Source organism: Cyrtonyx montezumae, unplaced genomic scaffold, assembly GCF_038088225.1.
Source record: "Cyrtonyx montezumae isolate F1298 unplaced genomic scaffold, pur_monq_1.0 scaffold_0, whole genome shotgun sequence".
Classification (NCBI taxonomy): domain Eukaryota; kingdom Metazoa; phylum Chordata; class Aves; order Galliformes; family Odontophoridae; genus Cyrtonyx; species Cyrtonyx montezumae.
Genome location: NW_027071824.1, coordinates 3,515,068 through 3,529,509, shown reverse-complemented (window position 1 = coordinate 3,529,509; position 14,442 = coordinate 3,515,068). Strand labels below are relative to the sequence as shown.

General features: G+C 37.9%; 1 protein-coding gene across 7 annotated transcripts in view; it reads left to right on the top strand.

Annotated features, from left to right (window-relative positions):
* The window catches only part of MAP4K3 (mitogen-activated protein kinase kinase kinase kinase 3), an 84,258-nt gene that overhangs the window by 31,329 nt on the left and 38,487 nt on the right, over positions 1–14,442 (top strand). For 5 of the 7 annotated variants that reach the window (XM_065733911.1, XM_065734072.1, XM_065733994.1 and 2 more), the window contains exons 13-16: positions 1,035–1,110; positions 2,392–2,450; positions 4,939–5,001; positions 13,393–13,451. In XM_065733911.1, coding sequence (XP_065589983.1) covers positions 1,035–1,110; positions 2,392–2,450; positions 4,939–5,001; positions 13,393–13,451 — 257 coding nt within the window. The remainder of the gene's footprint in view (positions 1–1,034; positions 1,111–2,391; positions 2,451–4,938; positions 5,002–13,392; positions 13,452–14,442) is intronic. The other 2 variants (XM_065734299.1, XM_065734160.1) reach the window with 1 other exon arrangement.

The window sequence follows — 14,442 nt, the reverse complement described above, 5'->3', positions numbered from 1 at the left end:
CAGTTTCAAAAAAGACAAAAGTGAATGTAAAAGTGATGTGAAACACAATGTATATGTGTAAGATTCTGCTATAAAGCAAGGAAGTTGTGTGCGATGAAAAGAGGAAGTGATTAATGCTTTCAGGTAATATTTCATGGTCAAACAGTTGTAGAGCTGTTCACAACTCCTTGTGAACCAGTTAAAGCTCTTTTCCTTTGCTTTGTAGGTAAAAGCTGCCAAATGAAGATGGTAATTCATATTTATAAAAGCAAAGTTTGTATGAAATTTGACACTGTTATGTCAGATTGCTTCTATTAAAAATTGTTTTGCTGCCACAAATTCAAAAGAGAAACGTACCAAATGTACAGTTCTCATAGATTACTTGTGGTGACATTATGGAGAGTAACTTTTTTTTTCCTTGAGAGTCAGACTTATTCACAGAAGATATTCTGAGAATACACTTTCAGGATTTATGTTGCTAATTTTGGGACCAGATTGTGCACAGCAGACAATTGGTCTTGCAGTCTTGCTAAAGAACTTTATGTTATGTTTTTTTAAAGAACTTGCAGTAGTGAATGTGAAGGGAAGAGGGAAAATCCAACAGGGTTGAGGAAAGGCAAGTGAAATCTTAAAGTCTATGATACTTCATTCTGTAAATAGAAGTAAGTAGAAATCCATGGAAGAAATATCTAAACAAAGGAAAATACTGTCAACGAGTCTGAGTTAGTATCAATGCTTATTTTGGAAACTGACAATACCAATAAACTGAAAAGCACAAAGAGAAGGCATTGCATGAGCAAAACCAATTGTTGGTCAGTATTGTCTTTACTTGCTCAAATCCAGAGTTTAAAAATACTTTCACTGAAATTGAAGTTGTTTTCAGGGGAAATATCTCCAACTGATTTTAACTTGAACATACAAAAAACCCAATTATTTTTGGCTCCCACTTATTTGGTTTTTTTTAATACTATGCTAAAGTAATGTGCTTAAAAAAACTGTGCACATTATTATTTCAAGTGAAATCTATTTTGAAGTATTTTATTTTTGTTTTCTAGCCTCTTGTTGTGCCTCATAGAATTCATTCGACAAGCAGAAATGTGAGAGAAGAGAAGACGCGCTCTGAAATAAACTGTAAGCAGATGTATATGACGACCTTAAATTGATTGTTGTTCACTTAAAGGAAGGCTGTCAGAAAGAAGGGGACAAGCTCTTTATTGGTGTTTCTTGTGATTGGATAAAGGAAAATGGTTACAGACTAAAAGAGGGGAGATATAGACTGTAGAGATATAGATGTAAGGAAAATGTTCTTTATAGTAAGGGCAGTGAAGCACAGGCACAGGTTGCCCAGTGAGATGGTGAATGCTCAGTTCCTGGAGATGCTCAAGGTCAGATTGGATGGGGCTCTGAGCACCTGATGGAGCTGTAGGTGTCCCTGTTCATTGCAGAGCAGTTGGACTACGTGGCCTTTAAGGGTCCCTTCCAACTCAAACAATTTTATGATTTTATGAAAATTTGGATCATTCTTCTGGGTATTTTACATACTTAGAAACATTGATAAGCAATAATATAAAAAATGTATCTTTTACCTACAGATTAAAATTCCAGATGGCTATGCAAAATAAATATTTATGTAAAGTATTTGAATACACCCTTGTCAGCACTTTAACAAATCTCAATATTGTCTCATCTTAATTGAACAGGATGCAACCTGAGCTCTTAGAGCTGGTTGGTATAGCCCCATGTCCCAGACCACCAAGGATATTCAGTGTGGTGCCAGATTATAACAAACACAGTCTGAGAAAGCTTTTTCTTCCTTAACTTAGTATATTTCTCATTTTGGGTTTTGAGTTGAAACAGACATGTATGAATCAGGAATGGAGGAAGTTGTTAACTGGCCATAAGAAACAGACTTCATCCCCAAATTGTAGTCATTCCTTTGCTTAAATTAAATTAAAGCATTACTGGCAGCTTTGTCTTTCTTTTTTTAAGCTAAAATAGAGAGGAAGTGTACCTGCCAAAGAGAAAGTGTTACTAGCTTTCCCTGAACTTGAATCATTTCTCTTCAGTGCTAATGAGACTCCAGAAGAACAGATCCAAGAGTGAATTCACAAAATTGATGCCTTTTTCTTTCCTTTTTTTTTTTTTAAACTGTTACTTCTTTAAAGAAGGCATTTCCCTGCCCTATGCACTGAATTCTTTTCCTTGATTCTTCTAATGATGTTCCCTTGTAGGACCGTAGTTTCTATGCCTGTTACTTTCTAGCAGTCACAAGTTTGGTGTGTCTGTGTGTCAAATGTTTCTATTAGTGGACATATGATATACTCATTAAACTGAATTCTTTTTTTTTGTTAACCTTTGGAGTTAAGTGTTGTCTAATTGCTGTCTAATTTGTTTTCCTTTTCCCCTCTATAGTTGGTCAAGTAAAATTTGATCCACCCTTGAGGAAAGAAACAGAGCCACATCATGAATTTGTGAGTAACAAGCAAGATGTGCAATGCACAGTACATTATTCACTGCAAATCCATGAAGAAGGGAAAATTAAACATATATAGCATACTTCCTTAGCACTACTAAAATCTGTAGCAGTTTTCCCAGCTTCTAGTCCAAAATTATTTGGTGCCTTTACACTATGCAGCCAGACCTCTTATTTGTGAACTTTGCCAGGTGAGATGTATATGCTAAACAGCAGCCCTTTACTTTGGGTTTCCTCTGTCCTTCATACTTCATTGCCAAGTATATAGTTCCCGTATTGTTTCAATTGTAGAATTGTTCTCTGTGTGTATTCAGATGCTTATTTCCCTCCTGCTCGTATTGATAATGATAACTAACAGCAGTAATTATAAAAATAAGATCCTGGGAAGAGATATAATGCATTTGAAAATAGGTTTTTATTGTCTTTTTGTTTTCCCATGCAAACAAAGTTTTTGTTGCCCTGAATCACACTTGAAACACACTGAGTCTGGTAGTTGCTGTTTTGTATAACAATATACTGCTGATGTTTTCCTCCTATGGATTTGCCAGTACACGGTGTATGAGAACTCAGGCAGTGTGAGTAAAGGTGTTTGTTCTGTGTCACACCACTATGGCAACTTCCTCTTTTCTGTGGAGGCTGTTGCTTTCCATATTTGTATACTTTGGTTTCTTCACATTCCTAGCTAAAAAGCCTTCTTTGCTTCCTTACTGAGGACTGCTGTGTTCTCTGTGTTTATCTAAAGCAGGTGTTAATATAAATAAGTTGTTTTAGTACTTTAGGTGAGAGGGACATCAGCTCAGCTCCTGAGGTTATGGTCACTCCTAGGAGTAGATTGGTACCTAGGAATGTGCTTCCTTTTCCGTAGTCTGCAGACCATGAATGGGATTTCTGATGCTTATTGCCTTAGTATGGCTCTGTAGCTGTGCTTAAATCTCTTTTGCAGTGTCCTGCCCTTCGTCAGTGGGCCAGGTGCCTGTGTGTGTATGAGGTTGTGCACAGTGTTGCTCTTCTGCAACTGGCTGAGCAGGTAGTCTGCAGTTTCTGGAGTCTGATTGAGGTGGGGGAGAACAATTTACCCAGTTGCATTCAGGACGTCACAGTGATTTTAGATAACAGTATTTAGATATTGATGTAACTGCGTTAGAGGTCCTAGCTCTGGATGTGTTTGTTGAACAAGGTAGAGATTTTCTCCAGAGGTTAAAGAGAGCACTTCTCTGAGAACACTTCTTTGGCAGATATTCATGGAAAGGGGAAACTGGACCTTCTCCCACAGTGTGTGTTAGCAAACAGGACCCTTGCACTTTGGACCTTTTGGAAGCCCTTGTTGCTGCAAGAAGAGGCTTGAACTGTCCAGATTAACTCTGGAAATGTTAATATTTTGTATTCCTGTCGGTGTTTGCACATTTCAAATCTGTTCTAAGAACTTTCCTTATCTACTTGTCTGGGTCTTTGTGAAGATGGAGATTAACTGTCCTGCTGCCCACTTTGAAATGAAGCAAGCAGACAACATCTGCCCTTTTGAGATAAAAATGTGTTTATTTTTAAGTATTTTATATTAAAGTATTAATACGTTATGTCTGATGACCTGGCAGGAGTTGTTCTTTAGTACTGGTGTTCAAGATGTTTTCACTATAAGCGTGAATGGAAGAGATTGCTCATTTATAGAGCAGTCATCAGTTCTTCTGCCACAGAATTACTGTGACATATCTAAAAGTGCCACTGCAAGCAAGATGGATAGCCCTGGGGAGGGGAAATAACAATTGCTATGTCAAATATTCGTATCTGGGGTAGCTGTTCTTGCCACTGTGGACTGAGAGCTGAGAGAGTTGTGTTGATTATTACAGCTGCTGTCAGCCAAGAGAGAAACTGGGATTTTGAGAGCAGTGATGTTCAGACTAGAAATGAAAGACAAAACATATTTTGTTGTTTGACATGGAAACAGTGGAAAACTCAAACTGGTATGTCAGAAGCACATGAAACATTTCAAGGAATGGATGGAGACCACTGTTTGTTTCTTCAACAATAACAATGTCAATCTGTTTTAAGTAAAGCAGTTCTTCTGACATTTTTGCTTTTGTCTGGCTAGAACATGCTTAATCTTTGTGCTAATTGACCTAAGAGTATGAGTACACAAGCCAAAGGACTGGACAACTGCTGTGTGATGAGTTACTGTTGGTGATGCACATTAAGTGGATGCATACATGCCTCTTACTGAGGTGCATATATATATATATATGTATATATATACATACCACAGCTCAAGTGATGAGCAAGAAGTCATTATTTTGGTGTGATTCAGCAGTGTTTGATGATGGGACAATACCCTTTGCTGTGCTCTATCCCCCCTGAACTGCTCTAACATGGTTTGAGTTTCAACTAACAAATTGTTTTTTCTTTTTAGCAAAAAAAATTTCCCTTTATCTATGCCTGACTTTCACTGATAATGTAAATAACTTGAGTTTCTTGATTTCTTATCTAATGAACAGCCTGACAGTAGCGATTTTTTGGACAATACAGAAGACATATACTACACTGCAAGATCTAACCTGGTATTTTTCATCTTATGCCTTTCTGTGTCAGTGTTGTTTTTGTCCTTGTTTTACTTTTTCAAAGCTCATGTCTCGTCCTGTTGTTGTGCTGGTGTTTTCATTTGTGTAAAAGCAATTGTAACGTAGGAGGGAATTTTTAAAATGTGTAGTATTGTGTTTAATGCACGTTCATGTTTAGTTGAATCTCTTTTATGGAAGTGTTATGCAGTTGTTCCAATTTATTTAACTACTTCACGGTGCTTAGCAGTAATTTTTTAGAGAGTGATTTAAAAATAGGAAAGATGTGGTGATCTTGGTAGCTTTGTTTGGTAGTTCCTTTAAATAGTCCCCTGAAAGACTATAAAATTAAATAAACCTAAATACCCAAATTCTCCAGATAGTAGTTAGGTTACAGAATGAATATAAACTTAATACAAGTAACAGACTGCAGGGTCTTAAGTGTTTTCAGTGGCATTTGGCACCATTTCTGCTCTGATACGTTTTCCAAATTTTCTGCTACCACACTGCTAAAAGACCCAGTTGTTAATGCTGCAGTACAAAAATTGCCATAGAAAGTGGGTTCTGTCTTTTCTTTGCTCTTTTGGCACGGCATAGTTAGAAAAGCAGTGCTTTTCACTCTAACATCTTCCTATGCTGTGTTTAAAAAAAAAAAAAAAGGAATAAAAAGCTTTGTGTTAGATGAAGAGCATTGTTCTAGTGGCTTTCTTTGAATTTTGAGCTGCTTAACATAAGTGTACCACGGGGCAAAATGGAAAACTGAGCTGTATGGGGATATCTTGTTTTGTTTTTCCACTGCAATGGTTTTTATTTTGGATTTCTGTTTTTGGCATCAGTTGGCTTGATGTGCCTTGTATCTTCCAGTACTGTAATTACTGAGAGCTTTGACTCTGCCTTTTCCGTTCTCGGAAGGAATTTCATGTAGTTTTGCTTGAAAAATGTTTCACATATTATTTTGAAATAGAAGCTTAGCTTTCTCTGTGTGTAGTGGAAACATCTGTACAACTGCTTTAGTACTGGGGATGCTTTCTTGTTCTTTTGGCTTCCTTTTTTTTTAATCTTTGTTTTTTTTTTCATTTGATGCTTTTTTGATGTTGCTTTTGGTGTTGTTTAGTATGGTGTTAACCTGGAGTCTGTGGCTCTGAGGGTCCAGTGACAACATGCCTCCCAACTGGACCAACCTTTCTTCCTTTTACAGGAGCCAATTAAGTGCTAATGTTGCAGTCATGAGAGGGCATAGCAAGACCAATTACTGCCCTTAAAATGTTTTTGCTGTATTTAAGAATGTGTTCAGGGCGAGCCTCAAGTATATAACATCTCAAGGAAAAAAAAACATGCAACTTCTTTCAGTTTATTTTTTTCCATCTCAGTGGCTGCTGGAAGGGACCTCTGGAGGTACCTGCTCCAACCCCCTGCTCCAGCAGGTTCTCTGCAGCAGATAGCACAGGGAAGTGTCCCCAGGCAGGTTTTTGACTGTCTCTAGAGAAGGAGACACCACAGCCTCTCTGGGCAGCCTGTTCCAGTGCTCTGTCACCCTCACAGGAAATAAGTTTTGCCTGCTTGTTTGCTTAGAACTTCCTGTGTTCCAGTTTGTGCCCACTGCCCCTTGACCTGCGCTGGGTACTGCTGACAAGAGCCTGGCTTCTGGGCACAGATTTTTTTTGCAAAAAAAAAAAAAATCAAGACCATTTACTAATGGTGAGACTGTAAAGCAGTGGGTGGAAAGTGTGGCAGGTATAATTTGTCCTGGTTAAACACACACACGCACAAACCACAAAAAAAAAACACCCAGATTTTTCTAAAATAAGTCTGGAGAGGCAAACTGATAGCCAGGTGAACTGAAGAAAGAAAATCTATCAAAAGAAGTTTGGAGAGTAAAGCTGCTTATGCCAAACGTTATGTTTTGGTGACAGTTGGAAGTACTGATGGCAAGTTAAGCTGTGTATGTAGCCATGTTTGTTAGAGACGTTGAAAACAAATATAACAGCACTGAAGAAATGGTATCTTTGGTGCCATTAGAAGACACAACTAAATCTCTTTATTTGTACGAAGCAGTAAAATTACATTGATGCAACTTTCTTTGACCTTTGACCATCCAGTATAGCTATAGGCACCCTGGTAATGGTTGATTAATTAAAAATTTTAAAAGGACTTATGAAATTAATAGAAAGTGATGTGTGTGCTGCCAGCAACTCATGTTTGATGAAATAGCATTGCATTGTACGTCAAGAAAACTTGTGTGAAAGCTTTAAAAATGGATCATGTCATGCAAATCATCACCAAAGCTGTGAAGCCCAAGGGCTTGAATCACTTCCAGTCCCAAGAGTTCCTTAAAAGTATGAATGCTGATAATGGGGACATCTTTTACTTACCTGATGAAAGATGGCTAAGACAGGGTAAAATGTGAAAAAGAGTTCATGAATTGCAAAAGAAAACAAGTCATTTATGGAATCAAAAGGAAAATTTGTGCCAGAATTTGAAGATGAAAAGTAGCTCAGATTCAGCATATTTGGTGGATTTGACTGTTCATTTTAATGAGCAAAACTTGTGTCTTCAAGGTGAAGATAAACTGATTTGTTCTATGTTTCATACCATAGCAGTGTTCAAAATGGAACCTAAATTATGGCAAGCTGAAGTTATGGCAAATAATTGGATGCAGTGTGGTGCGCTGGCTAATCACAGTCCTGTGAACACTGAAAAATATGCAGCCGTGCTTTCCAATATGATAAAGGAATTTGAGAATAGGTTTCAGATTGACAATATTTTTGGCAGTTATTCAGTATTTTTTTGACTCTGTTTTCATTAAACTCCGTAAGGTTTTGTTGCCCGCTTCAGCTAGTAGCCTGTTCTTTTAAGGCAGATCTAAAATGCGCCTGTTACTAATTAGCAGAGCTCTCCCTCAGTTCATGCAACAGTGATGGAGAGGAAACTCTCAATGGTGCAGCAACTCTCTCAGCACCCTGGATGCAGTGCACTTGCTCCCAGTAACTGATTGACAATACTATAGCCACTGTTTTTCTTTGCATTGGAGAAAAAAATAGTGATTCTGTGTTGGACTTTATTTAATCTCAGAGTGTTCAGCGTACATTGAAACATGTTGAGTCCTACCTCTTCAGGAAGTGGAGACAGAGAAGTTGGAAAGAACTTGGATGGGGTATGTCAGGTTCTGACATGAAGTTGTTTTCAGTTGCTATGAACTTGGCATTCATTTTAGACTTGTTTGACAAAGCAGCTAGTAAGGATTTTGCTGTTACCGTACAGTCCTCGCTGTTGTGCTTGCCAAATGCACTGACACATTTGGTCCTATTTAATTTATATTTATTTGCTTTTGAACATATTCTGGATGTAATCATTTTTATTAGTCTTTGGCAACAGTTAATTTTGAGAATGAGGTGTTTCAGCATAGCTTTCCTGTGTTCATGTTTTGTGGCATAGAAATTGAAATATTGGTAGGAAATGTTAAATTACAGAGGAGTTGACTGACATAGATGGTGACCCTTGCCCAGTAGGCTTATTCTTTAGTTTGTCATTTTTCTCCTTGCTCTACATGTATACGTATGATTTTTCCTTTGTTAAAAACCACAAAGACTTATATTCCTAATTGTTTGCAATACTTTATTTTAGAGTTACAATAGCTACTAATGGATTGTAGAAAATCTTCAAGCTTTGTTCTGCTTTGGATAATAAAATGTGTGGTCCTTATAAGAAAAATACGAGTCAGGGTAGAAGTGCATAGGGGTTGAGAATTTGAGTTTGTTTATTTTACTTTTTTTCCCCCCGTATGTTTTGGATACTTGGCACAAATAATTGAGAAGATATGTTGAATTTCAATGCTAGGAAGCAATTTAAAAATGTAGTGTACGTGTGCCCTTTTCACTGAGGCCTTACTGTGGTTATATAGCAGTGTTCTGTTACATGGTGTGAAATAGTGCTGTTTGTGTGAAGTGGATACTCACAGGGAAAATGCATAGAAAACTGAAACAGGGAAAAGGAGAACTCTAGCTACATAGCAGCAGTGTGCAGGAAAACCTCAGTCAGTTGTCAGAGGGTCATGCTTTCGCTCAGGTTTAAAAAAACAGTATAAACAGCTATTTTGTGGTGTTTTAAACCATCCAAAGAAATTCAAGAATGCATTTTTTTTAACTAAATGAAGGCATTAAAAGTTTAGGAGGATTCTGATATTAATGAGTGTGCTAAAATAAGCATTTTCTTTTCTGAAGCAACATGATAGGAACTGCAATGTCTTTGCTTTATTGAGAAGCAGAGATTTGTATGTTCTTTCTTGTTAAGTTAGTAGTTCTGAGATGGTTGGTAGTCTTCAGAATTCAGACTCTTTTTCCCAGCACTTTTTGGGAATTTAAAGCCTTAATTTTTGTTACTTGAGAATGGTGACAGGACAAGGGAGAATGGTTTTAAACTGAAGGAAGGCAGATTTAGATTAGATGTCAGGGAGGTTCTTCTTTGAGAGAGTGGTGAGGTGCTGACACAGGCTGTCCATAGAGGTTGTGGATGCCCCATCCCTTGAAAGTGTTTAAGGCCAGGTTGGAAGTGGCCCTGAGCAGTCTGATCTAGTGGTTGATCCAGCAGCTGGCAACCCTGCCTCTGGCCAGGGAGGGTGGATCTTGGTGATCTTTGAGGGCCCTTCCAACCCAAGCCATTCTGTGAAATGATCTTGTTTTTTTTAATTGGTTGAAGTTTCAGAAATAGCAGATGGGGAAGTAGCTGAATTGCTCATTTGCTGTATACATTCAGTTTTGCTTTTTAAGACTGAATACCTGAAAATATTCCTTTTAGTACAGCTGGGCCATGGGAAGTAAACATCTTAATTAGGAACACTGTGTCAAAGTTAAAGTAATGATTCATCATGAAATTCTACAGAAAATTGATTATCATGTTTGGAATCTTCAATTACTGAAGGTCTTATAGTTTTGATGATTCCTGGGGAATTTCATAGCATCACCATGCCCTCCTTTGCTTTGAAGAAATGTTTATACTTTTGTAGTCATCAGTTACTTTGCACAGTAGATTACACTGTGATTTGTCTTTTTATATGTCTAATAACTGGAAAATTGTGTGAAGAAATAGTGATTATTCCTTGCATTAACTTTTTTTTCCAAAGAGATTGTCATCTGCAAATAACGTTTTCTCTTGTATGTGGTTGCCTTGGTTCAGGAGTTAGTCCTTAATAACCTGAGTTTGCAGACGTATCTGGGGCTGCATCTTTAGTTTAACTGCAAGGTTATTGACTGTATTCTCGTTTGTACTTGGATATAGGCCTTGAGCTTCTTTTGGTAAATGTCTGTCTCGTCGTTCAGATTCTTCTAGTATGAATGTCTGATCTAAAAAGCATTTTAATTAATTAATCTACATTGTGTACATCTTAAATGAGAGTATTCATGGAGATTATAATGTCATTGGGCTACTTTAAGATGTAGAGAATGTAATAGCCTTTATTAAGTCAGTTTTTCCATCACTTAGCAATTAATGATACTCTATTCTTCCAAGTGGGAATCTGTATGTAATAATACTTTAACACGAACGCATTTCAACCAAACTAGACTTTAAAATGGGCTTATATTGGTTGCTTCAGTAAAGTGCAACAGCTTTGTGAAGGCTTTGCATGATATGTGCAGTACTTGGCTATATTTGTGTATTAAATAGATAGCTAGAAGGTTTAAGAAACTGTCATTTCAAGATATATTTTAAATAAAGGGTACAAAAAACCTGAGCAGTTTCAAAAAGCTTTCTAGCTCTGTGCATTTATCTTTCAAGAGTACAGAAGGGTAAATTTCCCTAGCTGTAGTTGCTTCACCCCATGTTGTGATTGACAGTGAGCAGTATTTTAAAAGTTGGCAAGAAAACTGCCTGGTTAAGGATAGGAGGTGAAAAATATACATATTTTTTTATAATCATAGTCAAATGCTGATAGTATAATAGTAAGCTGAATAAAAAACAGCTTTTGTCCTCTTAGAGCATTTAAACATAAGTAATTCTGGCAGATGTTATTTTTCATAAAGAGAATTCCAGTGAGGTTAGGTGGCAGATAAGGGCTCTTCATGTTTTATGGGGGTTTGCTTATTTTCTCTTACTAGTTTTCTCTGTGTTGCTGAATAATATATTAGTCAAGCACGTGGTCTGTAAATTAAATTGGATGATCATTTTGACTCTGTGTAGCATAAGATTTTTGTTTCCTGTTTTTGATTAATGTGATTTTGCAACATGTAGACAAAACACTTGTCATTTAAGCTGAAAATCTCAGGTTTCAATACCCTGATCTGGGGTTGCTTTTTTCCAGCAGCCCTTGTTCTGGCATACTCTCACGTGGATTCATGCTGCCTGCTTAGCCTCCTTGTATGGGAGCCTGCTGACATCTTATATTTCCAGTCTTATTTTCTTCTCAGTGCCTGAATCCCCAAATACCTGTGCTTACATTTGATATCTGTGGAATTTTTGGAGATGGCTTAAGAAGTAATTAAATCCTCTCAGGAGAGTTGAATCAGTGTGTCTGTGTGGTGGATTGGAGTGCGTTAACTGGTTAATGGAATTGACTGGGCAAGGTGACAGATTCAGAGATTAATGAAGAGGCTGAATTTGCAGAAGGCTTGGGGATGGCCTTTCATGGGTAGTGGAGACTGTTGAAGTATAAAAGGAAAATGAGATCGTGAAGAAGGAAGAAAAAGAATGGTGTTTTAGTAGTGCCCATGGCTGAGGCCTGCCTTGTGGGGCTGAGGACATGGCCCTGCAGGGAAGGGAGTCTTCTTCCCCACCTGTGGGACTGATTGCGAGCTCTTCTTTCCTGTCATGTTGTTTTCTGGCTCAGCTGACAGAGGTCTCAGTTGGAAGCTGGGTGGACATAGGTTTTGTTGGTAGTTTTGGGTTTCTTTGTTTAATTCTACAAAAAGGCATGTAATAAATTTGGTACTAAGGTTGAGAAGTCAGTCTCTTCAAGGTTCAGGAAATGCCTGCAGTGGGCTTTCCTCTGCACTTTTTATTCATACCTCTGATCTATGCATTCTTTTACATCACATAATTATATACTGCTTGTTTCCACGATATCCCACTTGCCTTGGGAAAATAGAAAAGGTCATGGAAGCAATCACGTGCTGCTGACAGCCGTGGTAGAAACATGTGGAAACTACTACTTAGCTTTAGAGAGCAGAATTGAGGGTGCAGTAAGCAAGACCTGGGACTCTTTGCCAAGAAAAAACAATATTTCATAGCTTCCTGTTAAGTGATGGCCCTTTGGTCTGTAATTGGAAGCAGTGGTGGCTTGTGTTGTGTTGTCTTGGAGCACTGACAAATCTCATGAGACTTTTCCCCTGAACTTCTAAAATATTGTTTGGAAGATCAGCCCCTGAATTGTTGTCAAGTCCAAGTTTATTGTTTACAGCTTAGATACCTGAGCGTTGCTCTGAGTGTTTTTGATACAGACTGCAGCTGTAAGAGGACTGTTGTATAGGAGGTATTAGGGGTCCTTTAAAGTGCTCCCCGTATAGGAACTGTGTACCATCATTTGTGTAGTGTCATTCGTTGCTAACTTAGGTGGTGAGTAACTCATTTTTCATGGTGAATGCACACAGCGGTTTTTGGGGGGAACAGGTTTGCATGGATTGTGATCCATCGGAAGAAGTAAATACCCTGCAATCATATCAGTATTCTCCTGACAGATGCAAAGCTGATGGTGCTTCAGTATGTTCTCTGTATTCTGCCTAATGAATTAAATTTGTATGCCATACGACATCTACTGAATAGCAGTGCCTGCAGCCTTTTGGCAGTTCTTTTTCAGAGTAGCCTGCCCTCCATGATTGCTTGAGTGCTTGGCTTTGCTGCCCATTCTGTTAATATTGTGGGTGTTTCAGTATGAAAGGTAATGTTAAAATATACATGAGGGTGTAGAGTTATCCTTAAAATGTGTATCAGAGCTATAAAAACACTGTCTTTTCTGTTCAATTTTTTTCACATCCCCATGTGCTAAAGGTATTTCAGGCTCTCTGCCAGAAAAACTCCCCATCTGAAAGGAGTGCTATTAATGTACCAGAGAGGGATGGATGGCAGGGTTCTGTAAAAAGCACTGTGATCACTTTGATGGGGTTTGGTCCATCACAAAGTCTCATTTCCTTTTTTGCAGCTCACTCGTTTGAGTAAAGGATCTGTGTGCGCTAAGATGAGGCTAATGACAGTGTTAGAAGGAATTACAGCAGATAGTAACAGTTCTAGAGGGAATGCAAACTGGCATAGAGGAGATTTTTGGGTCACAGGAGTTTAAGGGGCCAGGAGGGCCAGAGGGACTAGTTTGTTCCATACCCAGGTGCTGTGGAGAAAGTGGCAGCAGCACAGTGTAGGGTACGTGTCTGCTCACATTTCATTTAAAGATTCATTCTTTTATATTTGTAGGATCTGCAGCTAGAATATGGTCATGGTCCTCAGGGTGGCTACTTCTTGGGTGCAAATAAGTGAGTAAGCAATGGCATTTTTTGTCTTATGCTTCCTCAATGCTGTTAGAAGTTTGTAAACATATATTTAAATGCTTCAGCTGAAACTGATGTAGTAAAATGTCGTGCTTGTTCATATCAGTTAAAATTCCAAAGTAACTCTATAGTTATATAATAATTGTAGTTACAGTGATAAAGAATTAACAACTCTTTTTGGTATTTGAGGCTATGTTGATCATACTGCCTCTCTGATGCTGAGCTGTAGTCTTGGTCTGCTTGTTAACAGTAGCTGCCACTGAGCACAACTCAACTCCATCTCATACCTACTGGTGCTCCTCCTTAAAGTTGCTCTGTAAGCCCCTTCTTCATGTTACAGAGCACTAGGAATGTTCAGTAAAATTTACCTTTTTCAAAGCCCTTTAACTTCATAGGCTTAGTAATTTTCTTGTGTTTGTCAAGAGAAATAGTAGTTTTCGATGTAATCATTCTTTTCCACCAAATTTCTTAATTTCCATTCATGTGTGTCAGAATTAGCATGCTTACCTTTGCATCGCTAAATGAAATCATATTTAAAAAATGTGTAAGATCTAAGCATGCTGCTTTGCAAAATCTTTTAGATTGGAAAATTTGAATACCATAACCTTCAGTAATCATTGCTTCCTGTCCCTGCATTTCACCTGCTTTGTTTCTTAAGTCACAAAAATGAAGTTTAGAAAGTTACCAAAATTAATTAGGGTGAAATAGATTTATTTTAGCAGTAGCTCAACGTTCACATCACTCTAGCTTTTTTATTGACACTGATATTCTTGGATAGTGTGGATCAAGCTAAAAAAGCCCTTGTTTTGCATTTAATAGCTGTGCATTATTAAATGTGGACGGAAGCATGTTGTGTAACTTTGAAAAATGCAGCTCTGTTTGTATGTACATGTTTGATTGATGTTCTGAAAGCCAGCTAAAATAACATGTTTGGGGTTAATTACTGTCAAAATCATGGGAGCATGTGCCCTGGCTT